The sequence below is a fragment of the Elephas maximus genome, chromosome X (genome assembly GCF_024166365.1).
Source record: "Elephas maximus indicus isolate mEleMax1 chromosome X, mEleMax1 primary haplotype, whole genome shotgun sequence".
Classification (NCBI taxonomy): domain Eukaryota; kingdom Metazoa; phylum Chordata; class Mammalia; order Proboscidea; family Elephantidae; genus Elephas; species Elephas maximus.
Genome location: NC_064846.1, coordinates 162516915 through 162532982, shown reverse-complemented (window position 1 = coordinate 162532982; position 16068 = coordinate 162516915). Strand labels below are relative to the sequence as shown.

At 42.6% G+C, this 16068-nt stretch overlaps 1 protein-coding gene across 5 annotated transcripts in view; it reads left to right on the top strand.

The window, feature by feature from the left end:
- Positions 1–16068, top strand: part of REPS2 (RALBP1 associated Eps domain containing 2) — a 220696-nt gene that overhangs the window by 109338 nt on the left and 95290 nt on the right. For all 5 annotated transcript variants that reach the window (XM_049873370.1, XM_049873367.1, XM_049873366.1 and 2 more), the window contains 2 exons: positions 11760–11898; positions 15183–15246. In XM_049873370.1, the coding sequence (XP_049729327.1) occupies positions 11760–11898; positions 15183–15246 (203 nt within the window). The remainder of the gene's footprint in view (positions 1–11759; positions 11899–15182; positions 15247–16068) is intronic.

Here is a 16068-nt window from a genome sequence, read left to right as displayed (position 1 = left end):
CTAGTCTCAGTCAGACCATTAAGTCTGGTCTTTTTACTAGAATTTGAGTTCAGCACCCCACTTTCCTCCTCCATCAAGGACTCTCTGTTGTGTTTCCTGTTAGGGTGGTCATTGGTGGTAGCCAGGCACCATCTAGTTCTTCTTGTCTTAGGCTGATGGAGTCTCTGGCGTATGTGGCCCTTTTGTCTTTTGGGCTAACATTTTCCTTGCGTCTTTGGTGTTCTTCATTCTCCTTTGCTACAGGTGGGTTGGGACCAATCGATGCATCTTAGATGGCCGCTCACAAGCTTTTAAGACCCCAGATGCCACTCACAAAAGTGGGTTTCAGAGCATTCTTTTTTTTAAAATAATTTTTGTTGTGCTTTAAGTGAAAGTTTACAAATCAAGTCAGTCTCTCACACAAAAACCCATATACACCTTGCTACACGCTCCCAGTTACTCTCCCCCAATGAGACAGCCTGCTCTCTCCCTCCACTCTCTCTTTTCCTGTCCTTTTCGCCAGCTTTTAACCCCCTCCACCCTCTCATCTCCCCTCCAGGCAGGAGATGCCAGCATAGTCTCAAGTGTCCACCTGATCCAAGAAGCTCACCCCTCACCAGCATCCCTCTCCAACCCATTGTCCAGTCCAATCCATGTCTGAAGAGTTGGCTTCGGGAATGGTTCCTGTCCCGGGCCAACAGAAGGTCTGGGGGCCATGACCACCGGGGTCCTTCCAGTCTCAGTCAGACCGTTAAGTCTGGTCTTACGAGAATTTGGGGTCTGCATCCCACTGCTCTCCTGCTCTCTCAGGGGTTCTCTGTTGTGTTCCCTGTCAGGGCAGTCATCGGTTGTAGCCAGGCACCATCTAGTTCTTCTGGTCTCAGGATGATGTAGTCGCTGGTTCATGTGGCCCTTGCAGAACATTCTTTTAATAAACTTTGTTATGCCAGTTGACCTAGATGTACCCCCAAATCATGATGCCAGACTCCAGTCCCTGCTTCTTTCTCTCTCCCTCAAAGTGTTTGGTTGTATTGAGGAAACTTCTTAGCTTTTGGTTTAGCCCAGTTGTGCTGACTTCCCTGTATTGTGTGTTGTCCTTCCCTTCACCTAAGAGAATTGTCTACTAGCTAGTTAGCGAATTGCCCTTTCCCTCTCTCCCCACCTTCGTAACCAACAAAGAATGTTTTCTTCTGTGTTTAAACCTTTTCTTGAGTTCTTATAATAGTGGTCTCATACAATATTTGTCCTTTTGCGACTAATTTCACTCAGCATAATGCCTTCCAGATTCATCCATGTTGTAAGATGTTTTGCGGATTCACTGTTGTTCTCTATTGTTGCGTAGTATTCCATTGTGTGTATGTACCATAATTTGTTTATCCATTCATCTGTTGATGGGCATCTGGGTTGTTTCCATCTTTTTGCATTTGTGAACAGTGCTGCAGTGAACATGGGTATGCATATATCTAATCATGTGGGGGCTCTTATTTCTCTAGGATATATTCCAAGGAGTGGGATTGCTGGATTGTATGGTACTTCTATTTGCAGCTTTTTTAAGGAAGCACCAAATCGATTTCCAAAGTGGTTGTACCATTTACATTCCCACCAGCAGTGTATAAGTGTTCCAGTCTCTCCACAACCCCTCCAACATTTATTATTTTGTTTTTTGGATTAATGGTAGCTTCTTTGGGGTAAGATGATATCTCATTGTAGTTTAGATTTGCATTTCTCTAATAGCTAATGATTGTGAGCATTTCCTCATATATCTGTTAGCTACCTGAATGTCTTCTTTAGTGAAGCGTCTGTTCATATCCTTTGCCCATCTTTAATTGGGTTGTCTTTTTGTTGTTGAGTTTTTGCATTGTCATGTAGATTTGAGAGATTAGACCCTGATTGGATATGTCATAGCCAAAATTTTTTTCCCAGTCTGTAGGTTGTCTTTTTGCTCTTTTGGTGAAGTCTTTTGATGAGCATAAGTGTTTGATTTTTAGGAGCTCCCAGTTATCTAGTTTCTCTTCTGGTGTATGTGCCTTGTTAGTTATGTTTTGTATTCTGTTTATGTCATGTGTTAGGGCTCCTAGCGTGGTCCCTATTTTTTCTTCCATGATCTTTATTGTTTTAGATTTTATATTTAGGTCTTTGATCCATTTCAAGTTAGTTTTTGTGCATGGTGTGAGGTATGGGTCTTGTTTCATTTTTTTGCAGGTGGATATCCAGTTATGTCAGCACCATTATTAAAGAGACTGTGTTTTCCACATTTAATAGACTTTGGGCCTTAGTCAAATATCAGCTGCTCATATGTGTATGGATTTATGTCTGGATTCTCAATTCTGTTCCATTGGTCTGTGTATTTGTTGTACCAGTAGCAGGGTGTTTTGACTCCCGTGACAATATAATGGGTTCAAAAATCAGGTAGTGTGAGGCCTCCCGCTTTGTTCTTCTTCTTCAGTAATGCTTTACTTATCCAGGACCTCTTTCCTTTCCATATGAAGTTGGTGATTTGTTTCTCCATCTCATTACAAAATTTCATTGGAATTTGGATTGGGATTGCATAGTATCTGTATATTGCTTTGGGTAGAATTGACATTTTCACAATGTTGAGCCTTCCTATCCATTATGTTTTTCCACGTACATAGGTCTCTTGGTTTCTTGCAGTAGTGTCTTCTAGTTTTCTTTGTATAGGTCTTTTATGTCTCTGGTTAGACTTATTCCTAAGTATTTTATCTTCTTGGGGGCTATTGTAAATGGTATTGATTTGGTGATTTCCTCTTCGATGTTCTCTTTGTTGGTGTAGAGGAATCCAATTGATTTTTGTATGTTTGCTTTGTAGGCTGATACTCTGCTGAACTCTTCTATTAGTTTCAGTAGTTTTCTTGTGTATCCTTTGGGGTTTTCTGTATAAGATCATATCATCTGCAAACAGGGATACTTTTACTTCTTCCTTACCAATTTGGATGCCCTTTATTTCTTTTTCTTGCCTAATTTCCCTGGCTAGGACCTCCAGAACATTGTTGAATAAGAGTGGCGATAAAGGGTATCCTTGTCTGATTCCCATTCTCAAGGGGAATGTTTTCAGACTCTCTCCATTTAGGATGATGTTGGCTGTTGGATTTGTATAAATGCCCTTTATTGTGTTGAGGAATTTCCCTTCTATTCTTGTTTTGCTGAGAGTTTTTATCATGAATGGACGTTGGACTTTGTCAAATGCCTTTTTTGTATCAATCGATAAGATCATGTGGGTCTTTCATTTATGTGATGGGTTACATTGATTGTTTTTCTCATGTTGAACTATCCTTGCATACCTGGTATGAATCCTGTTTGGTCATGGTGAATCATTTGTTTGATATGTTGTTGAATTCCATTGGCTAGAATTGTGTTGAGGATTTTCGCATCTGTGTTCGTGAGGGATATTGGTCTGTGTGTTCTGAGCGCCTTCCAACCTAGGAGGGCTCATCTCCCAGCACTATATCGGACAGTAGTGTTCTGTTGTGATCCACAGGGCTTTCATTAGATACTTTTCGGAGTAGATCACCAGACCTTTCTCCCTAGTCTGTCTTAGTCTGGAAGCTTTGGTGACTGTCCACCATGGGTGACTGTCTGATTTGAAATGCCTGTGGCATAGCTTCCAACATCATAGCAACATGCAAGCCACCACAGTATGACAAACTGATTTCATTAGGTGATCAGATTATAGAATTAAGCCTGATGCTTCCATTTGTCATGCAGAAATGGCTTCGCCATTGGGACCGGGCAGAGCTCCTTTCGTTTGGGCCTTGCTTGAAGGATATATTAGTTAGGATAGCAGTTGCCACAACATGTATGCCCTAGATTTTCATGACTTAACACAATAGGCATGTTTCTTACTCATTTAACAGGTTGGCAGGCACTTCCCTCTACACGGTGATTCTGACCCCAGGGCTCCTTCTGTTCTTGTGACTCTGCTGTCCTCCCCTCACTTGGAACCAGGGAAGGGCTAGAGAAGTGTCCCAGGGTGCTAGTCCTGCTTGGAAGTGGGCAGGTCACTTTGCTCACAGTGTATTGCTAGCACTCAGTCACATGTCTGTGCCGAACTGCAAGGGGGACTCATTGTGCAGCCACAGTCAATGACACCTCTCCACCAGGCATGGTGGAGTTTGAATTGTTGGAGGATGTCTGGCCGTAATCCCATATGTAAGCACTGCCATCATTTGCTTCCATGACTCCCCTTTTCCCCACTGTCTGTGGGTAATCAATTCCTGTGTTCTGTAGAGTTGCCATGAGTCGGAATTGACCCGACAGGAGTGGGTTTGGTTTTTCCTTTCTTTTTTTTTCCTTTAGGCAGATCAGTACTCACTGGAGCTCTAGTGTAGGCTCACAGGCCCATTAGCCATTCTTTCTCTTTAGGGTGATTGAATTTTCATATTTTTGCCCATAAGATCACGTTTTGATCAGTGGTTGCAGAATGGCCATTTTATCTCTAAAAGATTCTTGGTGGTTGGGAGGATAGTGCCCTCGTGTTTTCATTGTAGACTTGGTGTAAGCTTTTGCTACTGCACATGATTTGTTGACTGAATGACCGAAGCACCAAAAGGACCCTGTTATAAGATGTTTCTCCCTTTTAGGTGAAGTGGCTGGACTCTGTATAGAATAGTTCCAAGGTAGCTGTTAGAAGACACCTCCAGGGTGAGATCCTGTTCAGCCAGAATTCTTCTATGGTTGAAATGCAGTATCACACCGTTTTTCAGTTCTCCTTGACAGTGCCTCCTTGCAATTCATATTCTTCACCTATGCTTTACTTTTAAGATACTTCAGGGCTAAATGTCACCTTTTGGGATTGTATTAACAATATTACTTTTTAATGAGTCTTTTGAAGTCGCTTTCATTATAAGCAGCCTGTTTTCCCCAGAGGTAAGAACTTGCTGTGCCAAATATTTGCATTTGACTGGAAACAAAACTCAGGGTTTGAATGTTTTAAATACAAGCAAACCTAATTCTTCTGTGTCTGGTGAAACTGTGTAATGAACCGTATGCATGCAACTTAAGCAGATGTGGAAGATTTCGCTTTCTCCTTTTATTTTTTCTTTACAATGTTGGTGGAGCGCAGAATTGGCACCAAATAGCAAATATGGCTGCCCAACCAACGAAACCACTGGAGCCAGAACTGAACTGGGAGAGGCCTCTTCAGGTATATGTCAAAGTGGATCTTTTCCTGGTTCTGGCTTCCACTTGTAAGGGCCAAGGCTTTCTGGCTCTCCCACCCCCATTTCTCATTGTCTTCAGCCTTCTCAATTAGCTATTCTCTCTTTGGTGACTGACTTTTCAGATCTTTGTCAGAACAGTTGTGTGCTGGTTGCTGTGGTCAATTTATAGGTTGTTCAGAGGAGATGGTTCTGTGCATCTGGGCTCTTGAAGCCAGCTGGCCCCTAGCCTCTGATGAAGAGGGCCTGAGTTGCCACTCCACCACTGCAGTGGCCCCCCCCCCCCCCCGCACACTCTGATGTGGCCAGATGGCTCAGTGACAAAGAGGAAAACCCTCAGTGAGGTGGACTGACATGGTGGCTGCAACAGTGGGCTCAGACATACCAGTGATTATGAGGATGGTGCAGGACTGGACAGTGATTTCTTCTGTTGTACATAGGGTTGCCGTGAGTTAGAGCCGACAGCACCTAATGACAATGGCATTCTCAATACACTCTGGGCCGGGATTGCTGAGGTAGCCTTAGCTGGTTGTCTTGCCTTCAGTCTTGCTCTTCTCCATTTTCCTCGCTGAAGTGCTCTTTCTGTAACTCAGATCTGATTATTTCAATTGCCCTGTTTCAAACTTATCTGTGACTCCCTACTGCCTTCTAGATGCAGTACCCGGGCATTCGTAATCTGAGCCTTGTTTCCTGTCTGGATCACCTTGAGGCAACCTACTCACATCGTCTGGGCACTGGCAGCCTATCCCCTGTATGTAGCCCAAGAGAGCTACTTTCAGGAGATGGCCTTTTTCTCTCATTTTCTGGTGTCTTTGCAAATGCTGTTCCTTTTGCATGTCTTGGCCTGCATGTTCTACAGCATTGCTTCTCAAACTTGAGTGTGCCTGGAATCACCTGGACGACTTGCTAAAGTCCTGACTGCTGTGCCCTGCTCACAGAATCTCTGATTCAGTAGGTGTGCGATGGGCCCTGGAATTTTGTATTTCTACCAGGTTCCTAGGGGATGCTGATGTGGGTGCTCTGGGGACCACACTTTGTAGCAAAGCTCTAGAGTACCTTATCATAGCACCTGCCTCACTGTTCTGAGATTGCCTGCTGGTCTTTCTCTCTCATCGGGCTCTAGGCTTCCTGGGAAGAAGAATCTGTCTTATTTATCTAGTGCTGCTATAGCAGAAATACCACAAGTGGGTGGCCTTAACAAACAGAAATTTATTTTCTCACAGTTTAGGAGGCTAGGAGTCTGGATTCAGGGTGCTGCCTGTAGAGGAAGACTTTCTCTGTCAGCTCTGGGGGAAGGTCCTTGTTCCTTGGTTCCCTGTGATCTTCATGTGGTGTGGCATCTGTCTTCCCCCATCTCTGCTGTTTCTCTGTTACTAATCTGCACTTTTTATGTCTTAAAGGTATTTGGCTTAAAACATACCTTATACTGATACGGCCCCTTGACATAACAGAGAAAACCCATTCCCAAGTGGAATTATAACCAGATACAGTGACTAGGATTTACAACATATATTCTGGGGGACACAATTCAATCCATAACAGTCCACCCTTTGACTCCCTAAAATTCATGTCCTTCCCACATGCAAAAATACATTGACCCCATCACATCATCCCGAAAGTCTTAAATCAACTCCAAGTTCCAAATCTCATCTAAATCAAATCTGGGTGAGACTTTAGGGGTCTTCCATCCTGGGGAAAAATTCCTCTTCATCTATGAACCTGTGACACCTAGAATACAAGTTATCTGCTTCCAAAGTACAACGGTGGAACAGGCACAAGGTAGACATTTCCATTACAAATGGGAGAAATTGGAGAGAAAGGAGGGATAACGAGCATTAAGCAAGTCCAAACCCCAGCAAGACAAATTACATTAGCTCTCAAGGCTTGAAAATAATCCTCTGTTCTCAGAGACCATCTGGGCGATGGCTGATGAATGTGTTTCTTGTGACTAGTGTCTGAAATATTGTTGATGTTCAATATATCTGTTGGATGAATGAAGGAGCAGGTGTCACTGTTCATGCAGTGAAGTTAAATGATTTTGCTTCTTGTAGCGGATCAGCCTTCTTTTGGAATATTTCAGCTTAACGGTATGTTTTTACCTGTCCCTGAAATACTCAGTTAATAGATGAAGAACTTGAGAACTCACCTTATAGGCCAGACCATGGGTGAACCACGGGAAGGCAGACAGGAACTTCTATTAGTAGATCACATACTTTAAAATATGAAACGACTCGTAGGTTTGCTTTCATTAAGAGCCACATAGAGCAGTGTTTCCCAGTCTCTTTCAATGTAAATCATACCCCTGAACTTACTAGAACTTGTCAATAAGAGGACCTCAAACTCCCTTTTAGTATCTATGATGTACTTGCTAGGGACTGCGTATGGAATAGAGGAGATATGGCTTCAGCCCTCCAGGTTGAAACCGTAGTGAAGAGATTTCAGAATACTTTTAATGTTAAAACTGTGTGGTGCTTACCATGTTTATAAGAGGTTCATATATTTTTTTAAGGATACTCAAATCATTTGATTTGTTAAAGCAATTTAAAATATACAGTGAGAAGCAAGGGGAAAGAGATAGGGGTAGTAGGTTAACACATTTAGTGTAAGCTGGTTGAAGGGCCATGCTACCTATGGGTTACACAATGTTCATATGCCCTCTCTCTTTCTTGTAGGCCTTCTTGATTTTAGGGAGCAAGCACTCACCTGGCCAGCTTGACGTTTTCTTGAAAGGGAGGTGAGGTTGGGTTCTCATGGGAATCTAAGAAATGAGAGACAAGGAGTGGTCAATTGGTCCTCAAGATTGGGAGTTCTTGGTTATTCTTGCTTGTTCTGCCATTGGCGAGCCTTGCCTTAATTGCCTTGAGTTGGCCTCTCTGTCTGCTTATCTTTCAACTGCTGTCCTTGCCCCTAGGGCTATCATAACAAAATACCACAAAGTAGGTGGCTTTAAAGAACAGAAATTTACTGTCTTATAGGTCTGGAGGCTAGAAGTCCAAATTAGGGCCTTGGCCGTGTTGATTTCTTGTGGGGACTTTGAGAGAGGAACGGTTCCATGCCTCTCTTCTAGCTTCTGGTGGCTGCTGGCAATCTTTGGTGTTCCTTGGTTTGTAGGTGGATCCTCACATGCTGTTTTTTCTTGTGTGTGATTCTGTCTCCCTGTCTGTCCTTCTCTTTTTTATAAAACACCACTCAGAAAGGATTTGGATTAGGGCCCACCCTACTCTGTTATAACTTCCTAATTTAACTGATAACATCTGAAAAGAAAAAGCCTATTTCCCCAAACAAGATCCCATTCCTTGGTGCAGGGGTTAGGACTTCAGCATATATCTTTTTGCAGGGCACAGTTCAGTCCAGTACAGCTGCCAACAGCCATCCTTACCCCCTACTCTTTATATCACTGCCTACCTACAGGTTCTGCTGATCCTTAGTTCTTAATTTTAAGGCCCACCTGGCCCTATGGCCCTGCTGTGCATGTGTTCTGGGCCTGCTTTCCCTGCTTGTTTTTCTTTCTGTTTCTTTTCCACTTTCCCCATGGATAAGCATCTCGCCTAACTTGTTCTTGCTAGAGAAGAGCTTTCCATGCCAGAGCAGCCGAAAGGCCGGCATCCTATGTGTTCAGCCCACCCTGACTCTGACTTCTTTAGGCATGACCAGAGGTCAGGTGGGTCACATGGCTCCACACATGGCTGCCGGGGCCACCTCTGTAGCAGAGCTGTGAGCTGAGCAGTGCCTCTGGAATGGCAGGTATGTGAGGGACATGAGGGAGCCCTGCAGGGCAGTGGGATATGAGGAGTGGGTAGGATCTGAGCAGGCGGGGGATCAGAGGAAGGGCATTCTGACTGATGAAAAGGGAGCACGTGGGCAATGGAAGCCTCTGTGAGCAAGCAAGGAGGAGGCTGGTGACAGGGCCCTGAAGGACAGGTAGAGGAGATGGATGTTTTGTAAGGCAACAGGCCATCTCTGTCAGCTTTTAAGTAGAGGACTCAGTTACCCTCTCCTGTCTGTCCCCAGTGGCACAGTAGTTAAGAGCTTGGCTGCTAACCAAAAGGTCTGCTCCTCGGAAACCCTATGGGGCAGTTCTCCTGTGTCCTGTAGGGTCCTATGAGTCGGAATCGACTCAACAACAATGGTTTGGTTTGTTCGTTTCTGGAACAGACTCAAGACTTGCTAAAAGGCCACTGAAGCCACTCAGGAGTGAGGGGATGTGGCAGAGGAAAAGAGTGAGCAGGTGGTCCCTGGCCTGAAGAAAGAGGAAACATGGATAATAGTAAAAACAGCAGCAACTGGGTGTGGCCGAGTAGTGACCAGTAGGCAAGAGACCTGGGACATATTCTAGGGGAGTAGGGGCTTCCATGTCAGAACCAGGGGATGCAGCAGCCAACTCCCAACATGGAAATATCTGTGCCTTCATTCACTGTGAAGTGGGGGGACAAAGCTCTCTACCTGGATCCCACCTACTTTGAGAAACATCTCTGTGTACTTAATTGTTCACTTGTAAATGTCTGTCCTCATCTTCCCTGCCCATGCTCAGGCTTTTATGTTCCTTTGGGTCAGCTCCTTCTTTCAGGGCTGACCTGGAGGGCCCGCATTTCTGGGGTTTTTTCCGCATTGTAACGCGGCCAGTAATCCAGTCCAGTTCCAGCTGACGTGCCTCCAGCCTGTGCTCTACCTCCGCAACACAGGCAGACATCTGGCTTCGCTCAGAGAATGCGCTGCTAGAGCAGGGCTGTGGAATTCGGTGGGCACATTTGGAAAGTTGTGTGGTCCAGTGAGTGCTTGGACTGACTTTTGGTCTGCCTTTCTTTCTTTCTTTATATTGCTTGCTTATTATCAGAATGATAGGGGTAAAATTCCGTGTATAGATAATGTCCCAGTATAAAGAACCCTGGTATGCAAGAACCTGGCTTTGAGCAACAGATAAAAAAGAGGATAAATATTTATTGATGCAGGGGCTCACTGAAGTGTATGGGCACGTTGCTTACACTTGCTGAGGTTCGGTTTCCTCTTCTGGAGAAAGGGCAGTTATGCCTACTATGCCTTACTCTGTAAGTCCTAAGCTGTGCAAATGAGAGAGGGGGTGTGAAATACTTGTAAATTCCAGAACACTCTATGTATTTACGATATTAATAGTGATTTCCGGACATTTAAATATGGTTTGATTTACATTTAGTAGAAACTTATTATGAAAAGCGATCTGTTAATTACTAATGACTAACACTCATAAAGCTCTCAACTTCTTTATGTTAGCTTCCTCTGACCCTCCTGAAGGATTCAGATGACTTATTTGAGGAATATACCCTCTGCTGGGGACGTTCTCACTCAGCGCTTGTGCTGCTGTTTCTACAGGAGATACATCTCATTCCCCCGGCCCTCCCAAAGCATCCTTAGTGTTTAAGTAAAAGAACCCAAACCAAGCCCGTTGCCATCGAGTAGATTCTGACTCATAGCGACCCTATAGGACAGAGTAGAGCTGCCCCATAGGGTTTCCAAGGAGTGGCTGGTGGATTCCAACTTCCAACCTTTTGGTTAGAAGCCAAGCTCTAAATCACTGTGCCACCAGGGCTCCAGTGTCTGAGTAATAGATAATAAATTTCAAAATTGACATCTCAAGGTTATGTCCCGGCTCAGAGTTTTATACAATCCCTTTTCTTTTCTGAACATTGTCAGAGGAGAGACAGGTGTTCCCAGGAGAAATTTCTTCCTGGAATGGTGTGTGTGTTGGGGCAGAGGTGGGAGAAGAGATGCTGTCTTGTTTAGGGACAGTGGGTAGAATACCCTCCTAATTATGGATTCCTTGAGGGAGTGTTCAGAAGCAGGCAACTTGATGGCTTTTTAGCAGTAATATTTCTTCCTTTCTTTGCTAGCCTTCTTTTGTCCTTTAGATCCACCTTCCTTGTGTTCTGGCTTGGTTCCGATGGTCCTTAGCATGTAGCACCCCTAAGTCTTAGAATGGATGAAAGAGATGGAACAAAGCCCCAGGATCCTCGCACCAGCATCTGTCTTTTTGCCTTTTTGCGTCTCTTCCCAGTGGCCAGCATAGCCTCCTGTTTTCCTGTATTTCTCTGCTTCGCTGGGCTCTGAAATCCTCAAATTTGGCTTGCACGCCCCCCTAGTGGTAGGTCTGATGCATCCCTTGTTACCCTTAATTGTTTCCACTCAACTCTTTTACTAAGTATTATTACCAACTTGCAAATGTAGAATCAGAGATCTGGTAGTTTCTTTTTACATGGCTTTTTAAAGAATCCTGATTATTTTACTATCCAGTCAGCTAATCTGAAAGGATCAAAATGTGGTGACTATTTGAATGATTGTCTTTTTTATTCTTCCTTTACCCCGTTAGAAAACATTTTGTTAGTTACCAAGTGTTCAGTATTTCCTGCTCAGTCTTGTTAACAACTTTGGGGAATACAAAAAGTGTAAAGCATGCTGTCTGCCATGAAGAATTTTACATTCTAGTTACATTTTAGTTATGTGTTGTTTAAATTTATTCCCTTGAGGAAAAAAAATAAGTGTAATGTATAATAACTTTTATTGATGTTGATTTTTCTATTTCATCTCAGTAAAAACAGATTCTCTGAGCATTGGCTGCTTTCTTTCTTTTTCAAGTCCTTTTCAGTGGAGAGAGAACCGCAGGATAGCAACAGTAATTACCCAGACGAACCCTGGAGGATAACAGAGGAACAGCGAGAGTACTACGTCAATCAGTTCAGGTCCCTGCAGCCTGACCCAAGTTCCTTCATTTCAGGTAATGAACGTGGATGAGTGAAAACATGGGGTCCTAGGTCATCATTCTCTCATAAGCCACAGTAAATATCTTGAGAAATAGTTCAAACACAATGAGTGCAACAACCTTCTGAAATTTCAATTTGTTTTTCTTCAAGACTGAATTTCTCATCAACCATAAACCAGGCAGAAAAAACAAAACAAAACAAAAAACTGACAATGATGCATGCATTTGGGAAATTGTGGCTTAGTTTCAAAGGGGTTAAGTGGGAATTTGGGGAAACCTGGTCCCGATCCTGCGCCCTTTTAACTGGAGCTGTTCTTGAAACAATTGAGCTTGGCACCAAGGCAATACCTTAAATTGCTTACTAATTGTATTAGAGTTAGAGCAAGGACATATTGTAGCCTTCTAAGGAATTAGTGTCACAAGTCTCTTTTTGTTATACAGGTAGTCCTCCACTTACGACATATTCGAGTTATAACAAACCATACTTATGGCTGTCCATTTTTTTGGTACATCTTATCGTTAGCAATATGTTACAGTGCGTAATTCGCTGTGTTGTCATTCTCAGATATTCACTCGCAGATGTTCAGTTTTATGATTTACTGTTCAAAACACTGCCAGATTTATAAAGATAAAACAAAAAAACACTGCCGTCGAGTCGATTCCGACTCGTAGCGACCCTATAGGACAGAGTAGAACTGCCCCATAGAGTTTCCAAGGAGCGCCTGGCGGATTTGAAGTGCCAGCCCTTGGGTTAGCAGCTGTAGCACTTAATCACTACGCCACCAGGGTTTTCTGTTATAAAGATACTGATAATAAAAAGGCAACAATAATGAAAACTAAAAAAAAAAAATGGAGTATTTTACTTACGTCAGAACCAACTTACGACGGAATCGTCGGAAAGGAGCCCTTTCATAAGTCAGGGACTATGTATACACTTCATGGGTCTGAATTCATGTTCATTTTCTTTGGCTCAAGCCTTTGTCTTCTGTTTTTTTCTGAGAGAAATTAAAACGTAAGTGGAAAATTGGCCAGCATTTTTATGTCTATATATCAGTTTTTCTGAGCTGTGTTCAGAAGTACATATTTATGTTGAGTTCTTATGCAAAATTCGAACTGAAAGGAACTGATTTAATTGCTGTGTGCCAAAATTTTACTGGGTCAGTGAGTAAACAGAGAAATAGAAGAGTCTGGAAGAAAAATTCATAAAGTTTTCTTTTTATACTTCAATCTAGAAGAGTAACAATATGTTATTGATAACTGTAACCTGACATATTGAAGTGTGGAATAAGACTAATTTTCTCTCATGAAATAAGGTATGTAATTAAAATATATTGATATAAACGCAAACATCATTTACTAATTGGTGGTAATGGCTTTACTGAAGGCAGAATATTGAATGAAGATCGCAAAAAACTAATGTTGACGATATGGTTGAAAAAACTGAGCAGAAATCCAGATTGCATGTATTTATCACTTGCTAACCCTGCCACCTGCTTGAGAGAGTCTTTTCACAATATATGCAGATACTTAACCAAGTATAAATAGGTATTTGGTAGGAATGTTTTTCTTTTCTTTTAATTTTCTATTATGCAGGATTTCAAATGTAGATAAAAGTAGCATGGCTATCACACAGCTCCAATAATTTTTGTTTTATATCTCACCCCATATGATTTTGAAGTAATAACCAGACCATTTCATTTGAAAATGTTTCAGGGTGTGTCTCAAAAGATAAAAAAATAAAAAAGCTTTTTTTTTTTATCGTGCTTTAGATGAAGCTTTACAGAGGAAACTAGTTCCTCATTAAACAATTAATACACATATTGTTTTGTGACATTGGTTGCCAATCCCATGATGTGTCAACGCTCTCCCCTTCTTGACCTTGGATTCCCCATTACCAGCTTTCCTGTCCCCTCCTGCCTTCTAGTCCTTGCCCCTGGGCTGGTGTGTCCATTTAGTCTCGTTTTATGGGCCTGTTTAATCTTTGGATGAAGGGTGAACCTCAGGAGTGACTTCAGTACTGAGTTAAAGGAGTATCCGAGGGCCATACTCTCGGGGTTTAGATAAAGCTTCTTTTGAAAACCCAGCCACAGTTCTTCGGTAGACCTAAAGCAAATGAACACCGATTCCTTTATATCACCAAGTCTTCATTGTTCAAACTCCTGCGATTGTCTCACCTGTGCCCTTTTTAAAGCTTAGTTTGACAAGATCAAGAGAGGTTCATATATTGCGATTAGTTGTTTTTTTTTTTAATATCTTAATTAAAATGTAATTCACATACTCTAAAGTTCACCCATATAAAGTGTATGATTGACATAGGCACACTTACAATGAATAGGGAATGTAGCCCACTGCCAGTCTGTCGGTTTGTCATACTGTGGTGGCTTTCGTGTTGCTGTGATGCTGGAAGCTATGCCCCTGTATTTCACATGCCAGCAGGGATACCCATGGTGCATAGGTTTCAGCAGAGCTTCTAGACTAAGACAGACTAGGAAGAAAGGCCTGGTGACCTACTTCTGAAAATCAACCAATGAAAACCCTGTGGATCACAACAGAATATTGTCTGATATAGTGCTGGAAGATGAGCCCCCTGGGTTGGAAGGCACTTGAAATACACAGTGGCCACGACAGTGGACTGGAGCAGATCAGCCCTTGTGAAGATAGCACAGAAATGGGCAACAGTTCGTTCTATTGTACGTGAGGTCACCATGAGTCAGAGCCATGGCAACTAACAACAGCAACAACAAAGAAAGTAGCAAGAGGTTCCTGAATAAGTTTCTCAAAGAACCACCCAAAAAAAAAAAAGAACCTCCAAGAGACCTTAAATCTCACAGAAAAATCTTTCCCAAAATGTCTGTCTTATTTCTGTGCAGTGGGATTAATGACACTAATTTTCTTCGTATTGCAGCCTTTTCTACCATGACCTTGTGTTCCTTTTCACCCTTTCACTGTAACGGCTTGACAGATTTTTCCTTTCATGCTTTTGAAATTGGCCTTTTAAATTTTTAGTACAACATTTACCGGTTTTTAGTAAAAACGGAGAAGACGTATCATCTGCGTCTGTCATAATGAGTATTAGGTCGTCGTTTCCCTGGCCCTCTTCTAATTCATACATCCTTTTAAAGGCTTTTTATATGTTGCTGTTAGCCACATGGCTCGCAGTTGGCTTTGATGGATAAATGCTGTATTTGCGGCTATGTTAGGGATCACCGAATGAAGAAATGGTGATTTATTGTTATGCAGGTATAAATGCTGTACTAGCTAAGTAATTAATGGTTTCTTTAAACAATGACTCTTGACAGGTTCTGTGGCTAAGAACTTCTTCACTAAATCAAAGCTTTCCATTCCAGAACTCTCCTATATATGGTAAGTACAATTTAATGCCATATAACAGCTCCCAAAATTTGGCCTCTACCTTTGCTTTTTTGAAGCCTTATCTTTAGAATGTTTTGAACAGACTAAAAGAGTGACTAGAATTCTGATTTTTGTTGCCACGAAGATGAAATAAGCTATTGTCCGAAAGGACAATGAAGAGTGCCTGGCACACACTGAGCATCATAAGTGTTAGCTATTATTATCCTCCTCGAAACCCCTTTTCCATTTCAGCAATTATGGACATATTAGAATATCTATCTTGTGTATTCTGTTTTCAGAATTCTTTTTCCACTTGGTGTGGTGCAAGTAACCAGAGGACCTTGAAACCCCTATTCTTTCTAATATTTTGTAAGTCCGGGTGAACAGATAAGGTCAAGGACTGTTCTGGCATTAAATTCGATCATTCTGGGTGCCTCTGAGCTTCATCAGTTGGCTGTGTCTGTCAGCCTGGGCCTGGATTCCGATTCGCAGCTGCGGCCTCCTCACACTGTCCCACTGAGCCTGCCACAACTCCGGCCCCAGAAGGGCTGGGCCAGTGCGCACAGATGGCTCCATTTGCATTTATGAAAATGCTCGGAGCCTCTGCAAACCCTCGGCTGTGTGTGGGCTGGTTCTACCCAGGACTGGGCAGGAGACCACACTGCGATAAGTACGTAATGAAAACATTGGAATGTTTACCTAAACCTTTTTTTTCACAAGGATTTTGTTGAAATTATGAGAGGATTTAAAATCTTGTCATATTTTGTGCATCTTACTGGAAAACAATTACAGTAATATGTCTGCATGCCAGTGTAGCTGGGGCTCTGGACCTGG